Source organism: Coregonus clupeaformis, unplaced genomic scaffold (assembly GCF_020615455.1).
Source record: "Coregonus clupeaformis isolate EN_2021a unplaced genomic scaffold, ASM2061545v1 scaf0864, whole genome shotgun sequence".
NCBI lineage: Eukaryota > Metazoa > Chordata > Actinopteri > Salmoniformes > Salmonidae > Coregonus > Coregonus clupeaformis.
The window spans coordinates 145,001-159,635 of record NW_025534318.1 but is presented as its reverse complement, the minus strand read 5'-3'; the positions used below and the strand labels follow the sequence as shown (position 1 = coordinate 159,635).

The following is a 14,635-nucleotide window of genomic DNA, read 5'->3' as shown; positions in this document are numbered from 1 at the left end:
GAACTGTCAATCAGAGGTGAGGTAACCATGGTTACCTTTCATATCCCCAAAAGATAAAGCTGCAGTGCGAATTGTGGGAGAGTAATTAGACAGAACAAAAAAACTAAAAAATCCAAAAGGCATTCTACGATATGAAACAACAACCAAGAGTGCTTATAAATAAGAGGTTACATGTGGAATTCTTCATTACTTCATAAAGTAACATCTTTTTGTACAACCTTTATCTTTTATTGTTCAAATACCGGCACATGTACTGTCTTGTACTAGAGGTTTAACCCTTTGAGCACGAGGTGGAAATAAAATATTTCTGTGTAATTTTGTTCCTCTTATTTTCATATCATTTGATTAAATAACATATTTATAAAACTATTGTGCAAAACAATTTCATTAATGTCTTCATATATTGTGCACCAGTAGATAGTCATACTCCTCTTAAATTAAAAATATAAAAATGATGCATAATTTAGACAGGAATTAGTATATATGTTTTTATATACATTTTTACACAGACCTGAATTCATAAAGTCCCCTGATTAAACAAAGTAAACGACTTCAGATTTAGATTTTGCATCACATACAATGCATGTTTAAAGACTAGATGTTGGACATGGACATATAGTAGTCTCATTGTGCAGCTTACAAACCACACAATAGCTTGGTCGATTCCAATCTAAAATATTTTGTTTTGATAGGGGTTTTGGATCATTCGGGTAGAAGTGCTTGGCCGTACTCAGAGGGTTAAATTTCAGATGCTGACACCAGCACATAACGGTCACATTAACAAAAAGAGAGGGAAAGAGAGAAAAAAAGAAAAGTGCCGCCAGATTTAGTTACCAAATGTTTAACTAAACTGTTTAATTTATGCATGCAGCTTATCGCATCTCAAGGATGCCAAAATATAAAGAAATCAAATCCAATTTACACAACTCTCAAATACATACCACTTCATTTTAAAATATTGTTTAACCTTCATATGTTTTATCAGTGACAACAGCACCTCTTTCTTTAACACTGCACATTTAGAAAATTACCGTCTTTTCAAAAAGGAGAGCATAAACAAACAAAAGCTTTTTGGGCCAGAGTGAGTCTACCTTAAAGAAAATCAGAAACCATGTGCCGAAACTAAACAGTAGTTCTATGGCATCTTTGTGCAGTTTCATCACTTAATAGTTTTAGTCCTTTTTTGAAAGAAATGTCTGTGAAAGGCTAAAGATAGACAAAGAGAGAACGTGAGAGAGAGTGCAGCATGTCCAGAGCTTAGTGCTACTGTTTCTCTAGCTCACACACATACATAAGGTGGTCCTCTGGGGATTTCCCATGGGTCTTGCTCAGGTGGAGCTTGACCGCGTGCTTGCTTGCAAAAGTCCGGTTGCAGAGCTTGCACTGATACGAGGTGCTGCTACCATCCTCGTCAGGGGAGGGAGACGGGGAGTGGGCGTGGGAGAGGAGGTGAGGGTTGGAGTTGGAGTGGTTGGAGAGCAGTTTTTCGGACAGGCTTTTGGTGTGACGTGAGATCTGGCTGACAAGCTGTTCTCCAGACAGTTTGGCCAGGTCTCTGAGTCTGAAGCCCAGGTGAGACTCCAAGTGGCTGACGTAGGTGGAGGGGGAACGAATCTGAGAAGCACAGTCGCTGCAGAAGAACACTGGGTGGCCTGAGTCCAGGTTTTTTAAGAACTTTGTCCCTCCGGTTCTCCTCAGCTGGTACTTGACGTTGGCCAGCCAGTGGCTGATGGTGGTCATGGAGAGGCCTGTGAAACGGGAGATGTGCATCCTCTCCTGGGGGCTCAGGTCTGACATCACATACTTCCCATCGCCAGTCTGCCGGAGGCTGGCAGCAAACTGGGCCTGTAGGATGAGCAGGTGTTGGGGGTTCCAGTTGGACTGCCGGCCCTTGCGTTTCTGGGCTGGAGAGATCTCCTCTAGCTCCTCTTGAGTGGAACCCTCAATGTCAGACCTTTCCGACAGGCTGGTGGGCGTGGAGGACTTGGAGGCTTGACTCTCTGTGAGGTTTCTCAGCATGTCTGATATGTCAGACAGGGCATTCTCACGCAGCGGGGAGTTGGACATGAATGATGCCACAGCAGACGAGGCCTTGGCCATGGTGGTTGTGGAGGAGGGGGAGACAGAGGAGGGTGTTGACGTGGATGACGACAGGGCAGCTGAACCCAGAGAGCTACTCTTTTCATTCTTGCCTTTGGTCAGGTCTATTGGCTGGTCGTTATTGACGTGGTAGAAGTAGCGGTCCAAGTGCTCATTGTTTTTTTTGGTCTGAGCTGGGGTGGAAGCGGCGACAGCGGCCTTCTCTGCCAGGCTGTTACTCATCTTGAAGAGCATGCTCATGGGGTCCAGGGATGGCAGAGCAGGCTTGGCTGCCTTACCCAGGTGGACGTTCATCACGGACTGAAGCGCACTTAGAGGATTGACGAAGGGCTGCTCTGGCGGGTGGTCTGTAATAATGGCTGTGCTGCCACACAAGGCGGAGATGGGGGATTTGACAGCAGACTCCAACCCATTCTCCAGCGACTCCTTCATATTGGTGTCACCGTTACAGTCTTTGTGGCTGCCTCCTCCGATGCTCTCAGGGGTTTTAGACCCTCTCCTCTCTTTGGGGGACTCCCCTCTGGCTGACTCCCCTGCCTCGCTGCTGCAGGGGGAGGGCGTGGTTCGTCTCATTGGGGACGCCCTTACACTCGGCTCCCGCATTTTCCCCTCCACCTTGGCTACTTTCTCAGTGACCTTCTTCACCAGCTCCTCCATGGCGTGGAAGTTGTTTTTGGGGAGAGGAGAGGTCTGACGGCTGGGCGGGGAGATCAGAGGTTGGTTTTTGGCGTTTTGGGACAGGAGCTCTCCTCCAGGGAACATGTACTTCAGGGCTGAGCTCTTCCCTGAGTTGGCCAGTGAGAGCTTCATGATATTGGGCAGCTGGTATGCAGCATGGATGCTGGGGTAGCCCCCCCAGCTGGGAGCACCGTTCTGTGCTTTGTTGATGGCTGATGTCACTGTGTTCTCCAAGGACTTGAGGATGTCAAACCCTCCTTTAGGGCTCTCCTCCAGATCCTCCTCTGTTAAGTAAGAGTATTTGGACGAGATATCGAATTTCTCCTCTGTCTCGTCATCTCCAGTCTTCCTGTCTTTGCTGCTGTTAGTGGTTTCCTTCATACATTCCACTTCCTTCTCCTCCTTCTTAATCTCCACAGCCATGGCAGGGGAAATACTAGAGGGAGGAGGTATGGGTGGAGGAGGTGGGGAGAATGCTGTGGCTGCCAGTGGCACAGACTGGAATTTCTCCTCACCAGCAGAGATGGTGGGGACAGGCGTTGGGGGAGACTCCATGATGGGCTTGCCTTTCTTAATGGCAGAGTTTGTGACCTTGATGAAGTGACCGGTCACCATCATGTGTGCTGTTAGCTCCTGAAGTGTATCGTGGGAGCTGCCACATTCCATGCATTTCAAGATCTGGGACTTCCTGGACTCGAACTGCCATGCATAGCTGGCTCCATTCTGGTGGCCGTAACGGTTGTTTGGGGTGATGTAGGGGTTGGAAGCCTTCTGGAGGGGGTCATTAGGGTCATTTAGGGAGGATTTGGGGGTGCCCCCGTTGGAGTCTGGGGAGCTGGGGAGGTCGAGCTCGATGGGGGCTCTCTTCCGAGCGGAGGAGATGATCTTGGCTGCCACAGGAGTCACTGGCTCCTTCAGAGGCACTTTCTGGTAGTGTTTTGTCTTAATCATGTGGACACTGAGGTCCTGCAGAGACTCAAAAGAATGTCCACAGTACATACACTTCAGGACCTTCTGAGCATCTTCTTTCCCTTCCATCTCCAGGAGGGATCGTTTGCGTGGCTTGGACCAGCGCTTGGTGCCCTCGCTGTCTGTCTCGTGGTTGTCATCGCGGTAATGGCCTGTCTCATTCATGTGTACAGTCAGTCCCACCAGCGTGTCATAGGCAGCACTGCAGTCCTTGCAGTGGAACTTACTGGCACCTGTGAAGATGGAGCCGTATAGCTTTGTGCTCTGACGGTAGAGCTGCACGGTGCTGAATAGGTTGTTTTGCTCCGCTGCTGGGTGGATGAGCCGGTTCTGGTTCTGAGAGACCTGCTGGAGGGTCTTGGCCACAGCGGACTGGTGCCAGTCGTAACCATTGCCATTGCTGCCACAACTGCTGCTACTGCTACTACTGCTGCTGCTGTGGCTGCGTGGCGGTTTCTCCACCACTGGTGGCTGGGTGAGGTTGAGGTTCAGAGACGACCAGTAGGAGTTGGTCAGGAAGCTGGTGTAGATGGCCTTCATCTGCTCCAGGCTGTCTGGCCCGGTGGTGGCGCCGTCCTCCGTGGCTGTAGCTGTGCTGGTGGCCATCATGACAGAGGAAGTTGGCGACAAGGACGTAAGGGGCACCTTTGCGACCTCCTCCTCATTTTTGAGAGAGGCACTCTCAAAGTCTGACATGCGGTCACTGGATTCACTCAGGTGAGACTCATTGTCCAACTCATGGCCGGAGAAGTCGGCCACGGGGGAGTCGTGGAAACCTGGCCGGTCATTGAAAAGGAAGTCCTTGTCTTGGCACATGTACTTGACCGCAGGCTCCTCCTCACCGGCAGAGTCCTCCCCCTCCAGGTCCTCATCGAGCAGGGCAGCCTCCTTCTCATCCTCAGGGGCATACGCTGAGGAAACAGAGAGAGAAACAGAGAGAGGATTGTTATTACCACAGCACACCATGGCTAATGATGAAGATCTCCAATTTGGCATTCTTGCAATGCCTTGCAAATCAGACAGCTGATAGAAATACAAAGCACTAGAATGTTCTTCCCATATCAGAAAAACAAAGCAATCACAGACGAGACTACTTCATATCATAAACTGTTGCTGTAATTCCATTTCAACTTCCCAATTGCATTTACATTGTTTTCCAAATGGAATAAAGTTCCACCCTCTCTCCCTCCCTCCCACCTCCTTTGTTCTTTACTGCAGAGAATGAGAAAGATAGACAGAGAAGAGGGAGAGGAAATGTCTCTTCAAACACAACTTGCCACCTTATTCTTCTCAAGGGGCAACAGCTTGAAATTAAAACTAAATTTGAAATTAATGAAGCACATTCTGGAGGTGGCATTCGTTTCTGAAGTAATAAATTACTTGTATCAACCTCCGAGACAGCAGTTCCTGTCTGTCAATTAATATGTCTTATGCTTCTTCTTCAGCCTCTAATGCATTTCTTAACAGACACACTCACCATTTAAATTAAGCATGCATTTTCACTCATTACACGGCACAGGCTCGCCTACTTGTTAATAAAAATGAATGTATGTACGTTTCCCACTACAAATCTCTCAGAACAAAACACATTTACTTCAATTACAAAAGATGAGAAAGTTTAGTTATTATTTACAGTTTAGCCTGGAGAGTATGCTTTCAATTTATATTCAAATCCCTTCTGTTTAAAACAATAAAATGTGGATTGCAGTGAGATGGAAACATACAAATAAAAAAGCACTTTCTATCTTTGTGCAGACACATTTATTATTTTGTGATGGAGGCTGTCTGTAAATAGTGGACTGGGATAATTCTGTACATTCCTGACCGTTTCTGATTCCTAGCTGTTCATCACTCATTGTCCAGGTATGTAACTAAGGGCAAGAATGACACTGACCATACTGTGTCGGTGCACACATTCTATCATCATTAACAACTGCTAAAGATCACTTGAATATGAATGATCTCAACATTCAGAACATTATTTATAAGAAATCTATATATCCGCTTTAATATGGGACACTATAATCCTATTGCAAAAAACGAGCAGTCACTTATATATACAGTATATATATATATATATATATATATATATATATATATATATATATATTGTCTTTTTTTCTTCACAAATGACTTTCTACGTTGCAAAGACAACCTAAGTGGGGAAAACAAGTATTTGATACACTGCCAATTTTGCAGGTTGTCCTGCTTACAAAGCATGTCGAGGTCTGTAATTTTTATCATAGGTACACTTCAACTGTGAGAGACGGAATCAAAAACAAAAATCCAGAAAATCACATTGTATGATTTTAAAGTAATTTTAAAGTAATTAATTTGCATTTTATTGCATGACCTAAGTATTTGATCACCTACCAACCAAACAGACCTGTTAGTTGTTCTTTAAGAAGCCCTCCTGTTCTCCACTCATTACCTGTATTAACTGCACCTGTTTGAACACGTTACCTGTATAAAAGACACCTGTCCACACACTCAATCAAACAGACTCCAACCTCTCCACAATGGCTAAGACCAGAGAGCTGTGTAAGGACATCAGGGATAAAATTGTAGACCTGCACAAGGTTGGGATGGTTACAGGACAATAGGCAAGCAGCTTGGTGAGAAGGCAACAACTGTTGGCGCAATTATTAGAAAATGGAAGAAGTTCAAGATGACGGTCAATCACCCTCGGTCTGGGGCTCCATGCAAGATCTCACCTCGTGTGGCATCAATGATCATGTGGAAGGTGAGGGATCAGCCCAGAACTACACGGCAGGACCTGGTCAATGACCTGAAGAGAGCTGGGACCACAGTCTCAAAGAAAACCATTAGTAACACACTACGCCGTCATGGATTAAAATCCTGCAGCGCACGCAAGGTCCCCCTGCTCAAGCCAGCGCATGTCCAGGCCCGTCTGAAGTTTGCCAATGACCATCTGGATGATCCAGAGGAGGAATGGGAGAAGGTCATGTGGTCTGATGAGACAAAAAAAGAGCTTTTTGGTCTAAACTCTACTCGCCATGTTTGGAGGAAGAACGTATTGAGGGGAGGATGGATGGGGCCATGTATCGCGAGATCTTGGCCAACAACCTCCTTCCCTCAGTAAGGGCATTGAAGATGGGTCGTGGCTGGGTCTTCCAGCATGACAACGACCCGAAACACATAGCCAGGGCAACTAAGGAGTGGGTCCGTAAGAAGCATCTCAAGGTCCTGGAGTGGCCTAGCCAGTCTCCAGACCTGAACCCAAAATAAAATCTTTAGAGGAGGCTGAAAGTCCGTATTGCCCAGCGACAGCCCCGAAACCTGAAGGATCTGGAGAAGGTCTGTATGGAGGAGTGGGCCAAAATCCCTGCTGCAGTGTGTGCAAACCTGGTCAAGACCTACAGGAAACGTATGATCTCTGTAATTGCAAACACAGGTTTCTGTACCAAAGATTAAGTTCTGCTTTTCTGATGTATCAAATACTTATGTCATGCAATAAAATGCAAATTAATTACTTAAAAATCATACAATGTGATTTTCTGGATTTTTGTTTTAGATTCCGTCTCTCACAGTTGAAGTGTACCAATGATAACAAATTACAGACCTCTACATGCTTTGTAAGTAGGAAAACCTGCAAAATCGGCAGTGTATCAAATACTTGTTCTCCCCACTGTATGTTTATACTGTCCTTTCTATATTAATTCCAATAAAAAGTCAAGTTAAAAAAGTTAAAAGAATGGAAAGTATTTACTAAAATTAATGAGCTTTGTGGGAAAGCCACAGCCTCTTCAAAAGGTACAGTTATATCTGGTGAGATTGGGTAGCTAGCTCCAGAACCTGCCAGCCATGTCACACAACCCGCTCCAGCAGTGTTACTGCAGACTTCTACCTCGGAGCTGTAGTAGAAGGTGTGAGCACTGCATCAGCCCAGACACAGGGAAAATCTCTGTCATTGTCAAGGGGCTCATTTTGTTGCCTTTGGCAGTGTGATGCCGTGGGATAAACAGATGCACTGAAACACGCAGCAGCTCCCAGTCGTTGCGCTGCAGTAAAAACGCTGTGCCTCAAGGCAGTCTCTGCGGCCTTTCAACTGAACAAGCAGGCTGCTTAATGTTCAATCTCACACATCAACATGCAGCAAGTTGGAATCGGTTACCTCGTGTGTACTAGTATATAGGATGTATACAACATAATACATTGTTAAACAACACCTGAACAAGAAGAAAATGTATTCTTACAGCCAATTATTTTGGTAGCATTTCTACTTAAAATGTTACAACATTTCTGAAGAATGTATACGACTTGTCACATAAGTCTTAGGGATTTCACTATTATTGTGTCCAGAGTGGACAATAGAAACTTTTACGTTTAGATGCATAATCATCTATAATGGACATCTGCCATTTTGTGAACAGATGCTCAGAAAAGCACAATTGGAACACTGAGCAGCAAAAGACGGGATATCTTAACATGTAATCCAATACCACACACAACTCAACAGGCAATCCTGATCATGCAATGCACACACACACACGCACACACGCACACACGCACACACACGTACATGCAGACTGCCATCTGTTCTGAATCAGTCAAAACGACAGCTGTTTAATAGAACAATGCCTTTGCTCAGGAAGCAGTCAGAACATCACTGACATCGAGGCCAAACACCCATGTGAAATCTCCTTCCTCAAAATACAACCCAGACTTAAAGCTGTTCAATGTAATTAAAACACAGGGAGAAAGGAAGGCATGGGGAGGGTCATTTTAACACCAAAGCCAATAAATCTGCAGTGAAACCTTTGCTACCGCACTAAATATAAATGTATACTTCACCTAAAACATAATTACAACACTGATTTAAACGTCATTAAAATGTGCAACTGCAAATTCAGCGAGAGGCAAAAATAATATGCCTCTCTCTGTGCCAATGCCAAGTCATTTTTCTACTGAACCTCCTACCTCCCTCTCTCAAGTGTGAACAAACCAGACGAAACACTAACCTTGACCTGAACTTGACAGGACAAAAACCAACATTGTGTGTGTGTGTGTGTGTGTGTGTGTGTGTGTGTGTGTGTGTGTGTGTGTGTGTGTGTGTGTGTGTGCCTGAGAAGACAATGAAAGAGATACTGAAAGCGAAAGGGAGGCGATTGTGTGAATGATTCCTTTATTTGTATTTGTCTATGTGTCTTGCATTAAAGTCATATGGAGATGGAATGTAATGCAACACATACAGTATACAACTACAACTTGAACCTCAGCTTTTAGCCTAAGGCATAGAGAGTAGAGCGAGAGAGAAAGACAGGAATAGATGTGGAGGTAGGAGGGAAGACAGGCAGAGAGGAAGGAGGGAGGTCTTGGAAAGACCTCAAACCTGAGGCCACACAGGGAGCATCTCACAGGCCTCTGGACCGGCGCCAGGCCACAGGGCCCCTAAAGTGACCGTGGATGTGTGTTCCAATATTGAGTTTTCAGCCCTGGTGCAGGCAGGGCCAAACACTCCGCCACGCAGGTGCTCTTTTAATTAGAAAACGGGATGGGTGGAAAAGAAGGGAGAGCGAGTGAAAATAACCTCTGAATTAATTGGCAGCAGCGACGAAGAGAGTTTGATCTCATTTTCAGTGGGATATTAAGAGAGAAGACCCATTGAGAATGGCTCTTTGGAATGGGGGAGAGATGTGTGCTTTTGGGATTGGGGCCTCGGAACACAGAGATGAGTTTACTTATCAAAATAACAAATGTATCTGTATCAAAGGATTCCATATCCAAACAATCCAGCGCTGAACCCCCAATGTACTGCCGATATTTGTCATGTCCATGTAATATCGTGTTAGTTCAAAATGTCAATTAGTGTACTGTATATAATTTGGGGATATTTAGGGGGGAAATTAAACCTGAGGAATTATCAATTAATTGTTTGCAGTCATCCCTCTTCTAATTCTTGCCTACCATTTGATACATTTACTCAGTTGCTGTTATATCTCAGTAGCAAATTATTCTGAAAATGTTCTTTCCATAAAAGGTCAATTCTGGTTGACTATATTGTATACACGTCAATACAACCATTAAGGGTTCATTTTAGTCCAGAATTATGCTGTGAGGATACAGTTAATCATCATTACATAATCACTTCACAGGCAAATCATCCACACAGGCACTCTATTACAGTATGTTTACAGAACTGTTTATGAGTGAAACTGTGGAATGTATGACACACTGTGTGTGTGTGTGTGGGGGGGGGGTCTGTAGTCACATGCCTTTATCAGTTTCACAGTTTTGGTTTGAGGGACAGTTTCAGACAGACCACGGGATGAATTTTATCAGATGAGACTTTGTTAGCCGTCTCTTTCCGAAGGCTGTGTCATGGGAGCATTTATTAGAGACAAAAGCAGGAGTGAATCATCATGGCAGCCAATCAAATATCAAATACCCCCAAGTTAATTTACTTTGCCTGGTTAGAATGGAGAAGAGGAGCGAAAACCTACAGGTTCCATGAATACCTTTAGGTGTCGAGGTGAAGGTGGAAAGGGAAATAAGTGCTAGTTGGTTGGTAATGAAAGATGCTAAATATAGCACCAATCCCCACGTTCATAATGGGAGGTAGCTTCATCCAATACAGCAGTAGGCCTATCTGCTAGATGATATCATTAGAAGGAGAATGGTTAGTAGCCTTAAGCTGACACTGCCAGTGTGGTAGTGGAGAATATGAGATAGCACCAGATCCTGTCTCTGTCCCTCCCCTCTCCTCCCCTCAGATCCCCTCAGATGAGATCCTATACCTCCCCTTCTCCTTCTCCTCCCCCTCGCCACTCGCCGCTACCATAACCCGCGTTAATGTAGTTAATTGAATCTGAGATCAATAATGCTTAATTATTGCGATTTGACATGCACAGACAAATTGGTTGGGAGGCTGTGTGGGTTCTAATCTAGTGTGTATTCTAGTGTGTGTGTGTGTGTGTGGCATGGAGGTGGCTAAGGGGCTATTGCTGGCCGGAGCGAGGGATGGAAGTGAGGGAGAATGGAGGCGAGGGATCGCCGAGGCGTGCCATCGATCGAAGAGAGACGCCCCATCGACCCAGACGCCTGACGAATGGAGCCAGCTCTCCAAGGCTACAAGTTAACACTGCCTTCGAAAGGAAAGGCTACTTTAACCAGCCTCCCTACCCCGCCCAGCCATCTCTGTACAGCCCAAGACCACCAGGACATATTGAGATGGATTAAAATAGCAATGCAGCAGAGAGAGAGAGAGAGAGAGAGAGAGAGAGAGAGAGAGAGAGAGAGAGAGAGAGAGAGAGAGAGAGAGAGAGAGAGAGAGAGAGAGAGAGAGAGAGAGAGAGAGAGAGAGAGAGAGAGAGAGAGAGAGAGGAGAGAGAGATAGAGAGAGAGAGAGAGAGAGAGAGAGAGAGAGAGAGAGAGAGAGAGAGAGAGAGAGAGAGAGAGAGAGAGCGAGAGAGAGAGAGAGAGAGAGAGAGAGAGAGATAGAGAGAGAGAAAATGCTAAATAATCTGTGACATGGGGATACATATCAAAAGCACCTGAAAATGACCTAGGTACTACGTACTGTATTTGCATATACATTGTACTGGTGGGCTGCCCAGTGCCTGGCCATGTGATGATGAGGCGAGGGGAGCGTATATCTGAGTGAGGGTGGATTAGGGGAGATAGAACAGGTTAGGTAATGGGGAGATGGCGGGAGCGTGGTGGAGGGAGCACGGTGGAACTGTAAGATTATGCATGAACACCGGTGCGAGCGCGGCTAATCGGCTGCTCATGCCACTCAGCTGGAGAGCGGCTGACAGCGTATTTACACACCGTGCCTCGCCGTGCCGCCGGCTCCAGGTGCCTGCCTACATGCCTGGGCCACTGCCGCTGCCATCCCTTCACCAGGGTGCTTCCCCAGCCCATCCCCTCGCCTTGACACTCTGCCGAGCGCAGAGTGCTACTGACGCGTTCTCAACTCAACAAATAGGAGACACCCCTTTCCCCAATCACCCCCCCCCCCCTATCTATGCGCTCAGAGTCAGGAGATGGGATGAGAGGGTGGGGGGTGTAGAAATAAAATAAGGCTTCTCCATCTAGAAATGAAAGAAACCTTAAGTTCAGGTTGTTTTCTTAAACGGTACCGTTGCTCAGCGTTCAAAGACAAGTGGAGAAGCATTGTGCTGGGAGATGCTGACTAAGAGGTTCAGTAATAATAGCAGTATTAGTCGAGGCATTCCCCACAAACAAATAAAAACAACGTTACTGACAAAGAGCCTATTATATTTGTTTTGTACTTATTTTGGATTACCTAACCACGATGAGAATCCTGTCTTTATCATTCTTAACACTACTAAAACTACATAAAACCACGGAAATAGTTTGTAGCGAATCCTAGACTGTCAGACACATTGAGCAGTGACATGGAGAGCCATGTTTCTCAAAATTACACACACGCTCAAAATGACCCCATTCCGACAGGTCCTCCGACACACACAGCTCTGAACGGACCTCCGTCTGAGAGACAATCTCACTATGAAGTTTACAAAGGCAGAGACAAGGTCAACATTTCCCCAGTTGGCCTGAATGACTGCGAGATACCTGGTTTCTGTGTGAATTCTGTTGTATGAAATCCTGGCAAACAGTAGAGGAGGCACGAATCATTAGAACAAGTGTTTTTCTCTGTCGTTGTCCATCCAATCCCAACTACCACCAAGATGAATACCCTCAATAGGCCTATGGGTAGACAGAGTTAGTTGGGTAGTTGATCACAGAAATACAACAAATATGATAGTTTCTTTCTGTCTCACACACACTCCCTCAGCCGCAACTAGAATAGACTTATTTCAAAATGCTTAGCCAATATCTGACAGAGACTGTGTCTGGCACACCCATTGCACAGACATAGTGGTTCACAGAGAATGTGATTATATATTAAACATCAATAATAAAAAAAGACCTTTTCATATCCATACAAACTGCCTGTGTATAATACTCTATCTAGCCAGGGGGTTATGATAATTGACTCCCTAAACATCCATTACTATGCCGCTCTCTGATGCTCCCTACATGAGACGGCGGCCAATGGAATCACCCCCTGACATTTAGATGCGGGCTGGGGGGTGGGGTTATGAGCTGTGCGCCAGCATCACTTCCAGCACGGTCTCAAACGGCCCACTAACAGACAGCACACACATTATTATCAAGCAGAGACGATGATCACAAGCAAATTGTCCACCAGCCTCCCTTTGTTATTCAGATGTGCACCACTTGGAGCAGTCATGTTCCTAAAGCACAGGGCAACCAGAGGTCACAGTCATCTGTTCCCAAGGGGAGGGAGTGGAGGGAGGGAGGGAGGAGGGACTGCTGTGGTGTACACAGTGATCCAACCAGGGCTGAGCAGGATACATCATTTCCACCATCTCTCATCAGTATCTCCTTGAGTCCCTCTCTGTGTTCTATCCTTCCCTGCCTCCCGCTCTCTCAGTGCTCTATCTTTCCCTGTACTGCCCTGCCTCATCCTCTCTCAGTGCTCTATCTATCCCTGTACTGCCCTGCCTCACCATCTCTAAGTGCTCTATCTATCCCTGTACTGCCCGGCCTCATCCTCTCTCAGTGCTCTATCTATCCCTGTACTGCCCGGCCTCATCCTCTCTCAGTGCTCTATCTATCCCTGTACTGCCCTGCCTCATCCTCTCTCAGTGCTCTATCTTTCCCTGTACTGCCCTGCCTCATCCTCTCTCAGTGCTCTATCTATCCCTGTACTGCCCTGCCTCCCCCTCTCTGCTCGAGTCCCACTCAGAACAGAATCACAGGACTGTGTCAGTCTTCCATTAGAGAGGGCTGTTGGGTAATGGGAGAGAACAGATCTGGCTTGCTGCGATCCCTGGGGCCTTGCTGTAATTTCTCTGAAGACACACACACACCCACACACACACTGATATTAATACACACACAAATACACACACTCAAACGACAAGTATGATACAGATAAGACAAACAGAAAATACATGGCATGAAAGAGGAAAATACTGTATACAATCCCTGATATCCCTGTGTCTCATTGAAACACACACAGAAGGACACACAAAGACTCTAACAAAAATGTTAGAGGGGAAATAATAGCCATTTCCAAACCATAATAACCAGTGTTAAGAGCGGTCGGCTCTGTGATTTAGGTGGCCTGTGGAGATGTCAGTCTGCAGTCCCTGGGAAAGAGAGGGGAGAGCAGTCCTAATGGGGAAGTGGCAGCCGGCTCGGCGCTAGCGCCCAGCTCCCATCCCTGCTCTAGATTTGGTTTGTCACTGGATATCCATTACCTGCCAGTCTCCTCTGATCTCTTTGGACAGCCCTGATCAAAAGATGTCATTTGACCTACTCGGCTAGGCTCGGCCGGGAAGTTAGCGCCGGGCCACGGGGAGACGTGGGACGACCTGCCCGTAAATAAAACGACAGCATCACTTTAACGTCCCGTCATGTACGGGAGGCGATTATGATAATGCCAGATCTGTCAGAACACAAACGGACAGAAAAGCAAATCGCCGGCTCAGCCACTAATGTGGAGGATATAACCCTCTCCTCTCTCTCTTTATACTCTCCCTCTCACACATACTCACACTCTTGTCTCTTTCGTTATTGGGTTTGTGTGAAGGTGGAGAGGGAGAGCGAGCTCCAACAGCTGAGAGCCTGGTCAGGGCTACTGTGGTTGTTGGAGGCTGTGTCAGGTCTAATCTACTAGCGTGCTCTGGGCCCCACTGCAGCCTAATGCAGACATGTTTCTTTATTCTGATTTAGTCGCAGGATGACGCTACAGATAGGATTGCGTGCGCCTGATTGCTTTTGATATTGCCTGGGCTAAATTTAAAAGCATAGCAGCGTGGACTGGAGCCGTGACTGACAAACATGCATGTCAACATGGGCACACACACAC

General features: G+C 46.2%; 1 protein-coding gene across 1 annotated transcript in view; it reads right to left on the bottom strand.

Annotated features, from left to right (window-relative positions):
• Nucleotides 1-213: 213 nt before the first annotated feature.
• The window catches only part of LOC121555798 (teashirt homolog 3), a 35,933-nt gene continuing 21,511 nt past the window's right edge, over nt 214-14,635 (bottom strand). Inside the window, exon 4 of the mRNA XM_041869650.2 lies at nt 214-4,658. Coding sequence (XP_041725584.2) covers nt 1,264-4,658 — 3,395 coding nt within the window. The 3' untranslated portion in view covers nt 214-1,263. The remainder of the gene's footprint in view (nt 4,659-14,635) is intronic.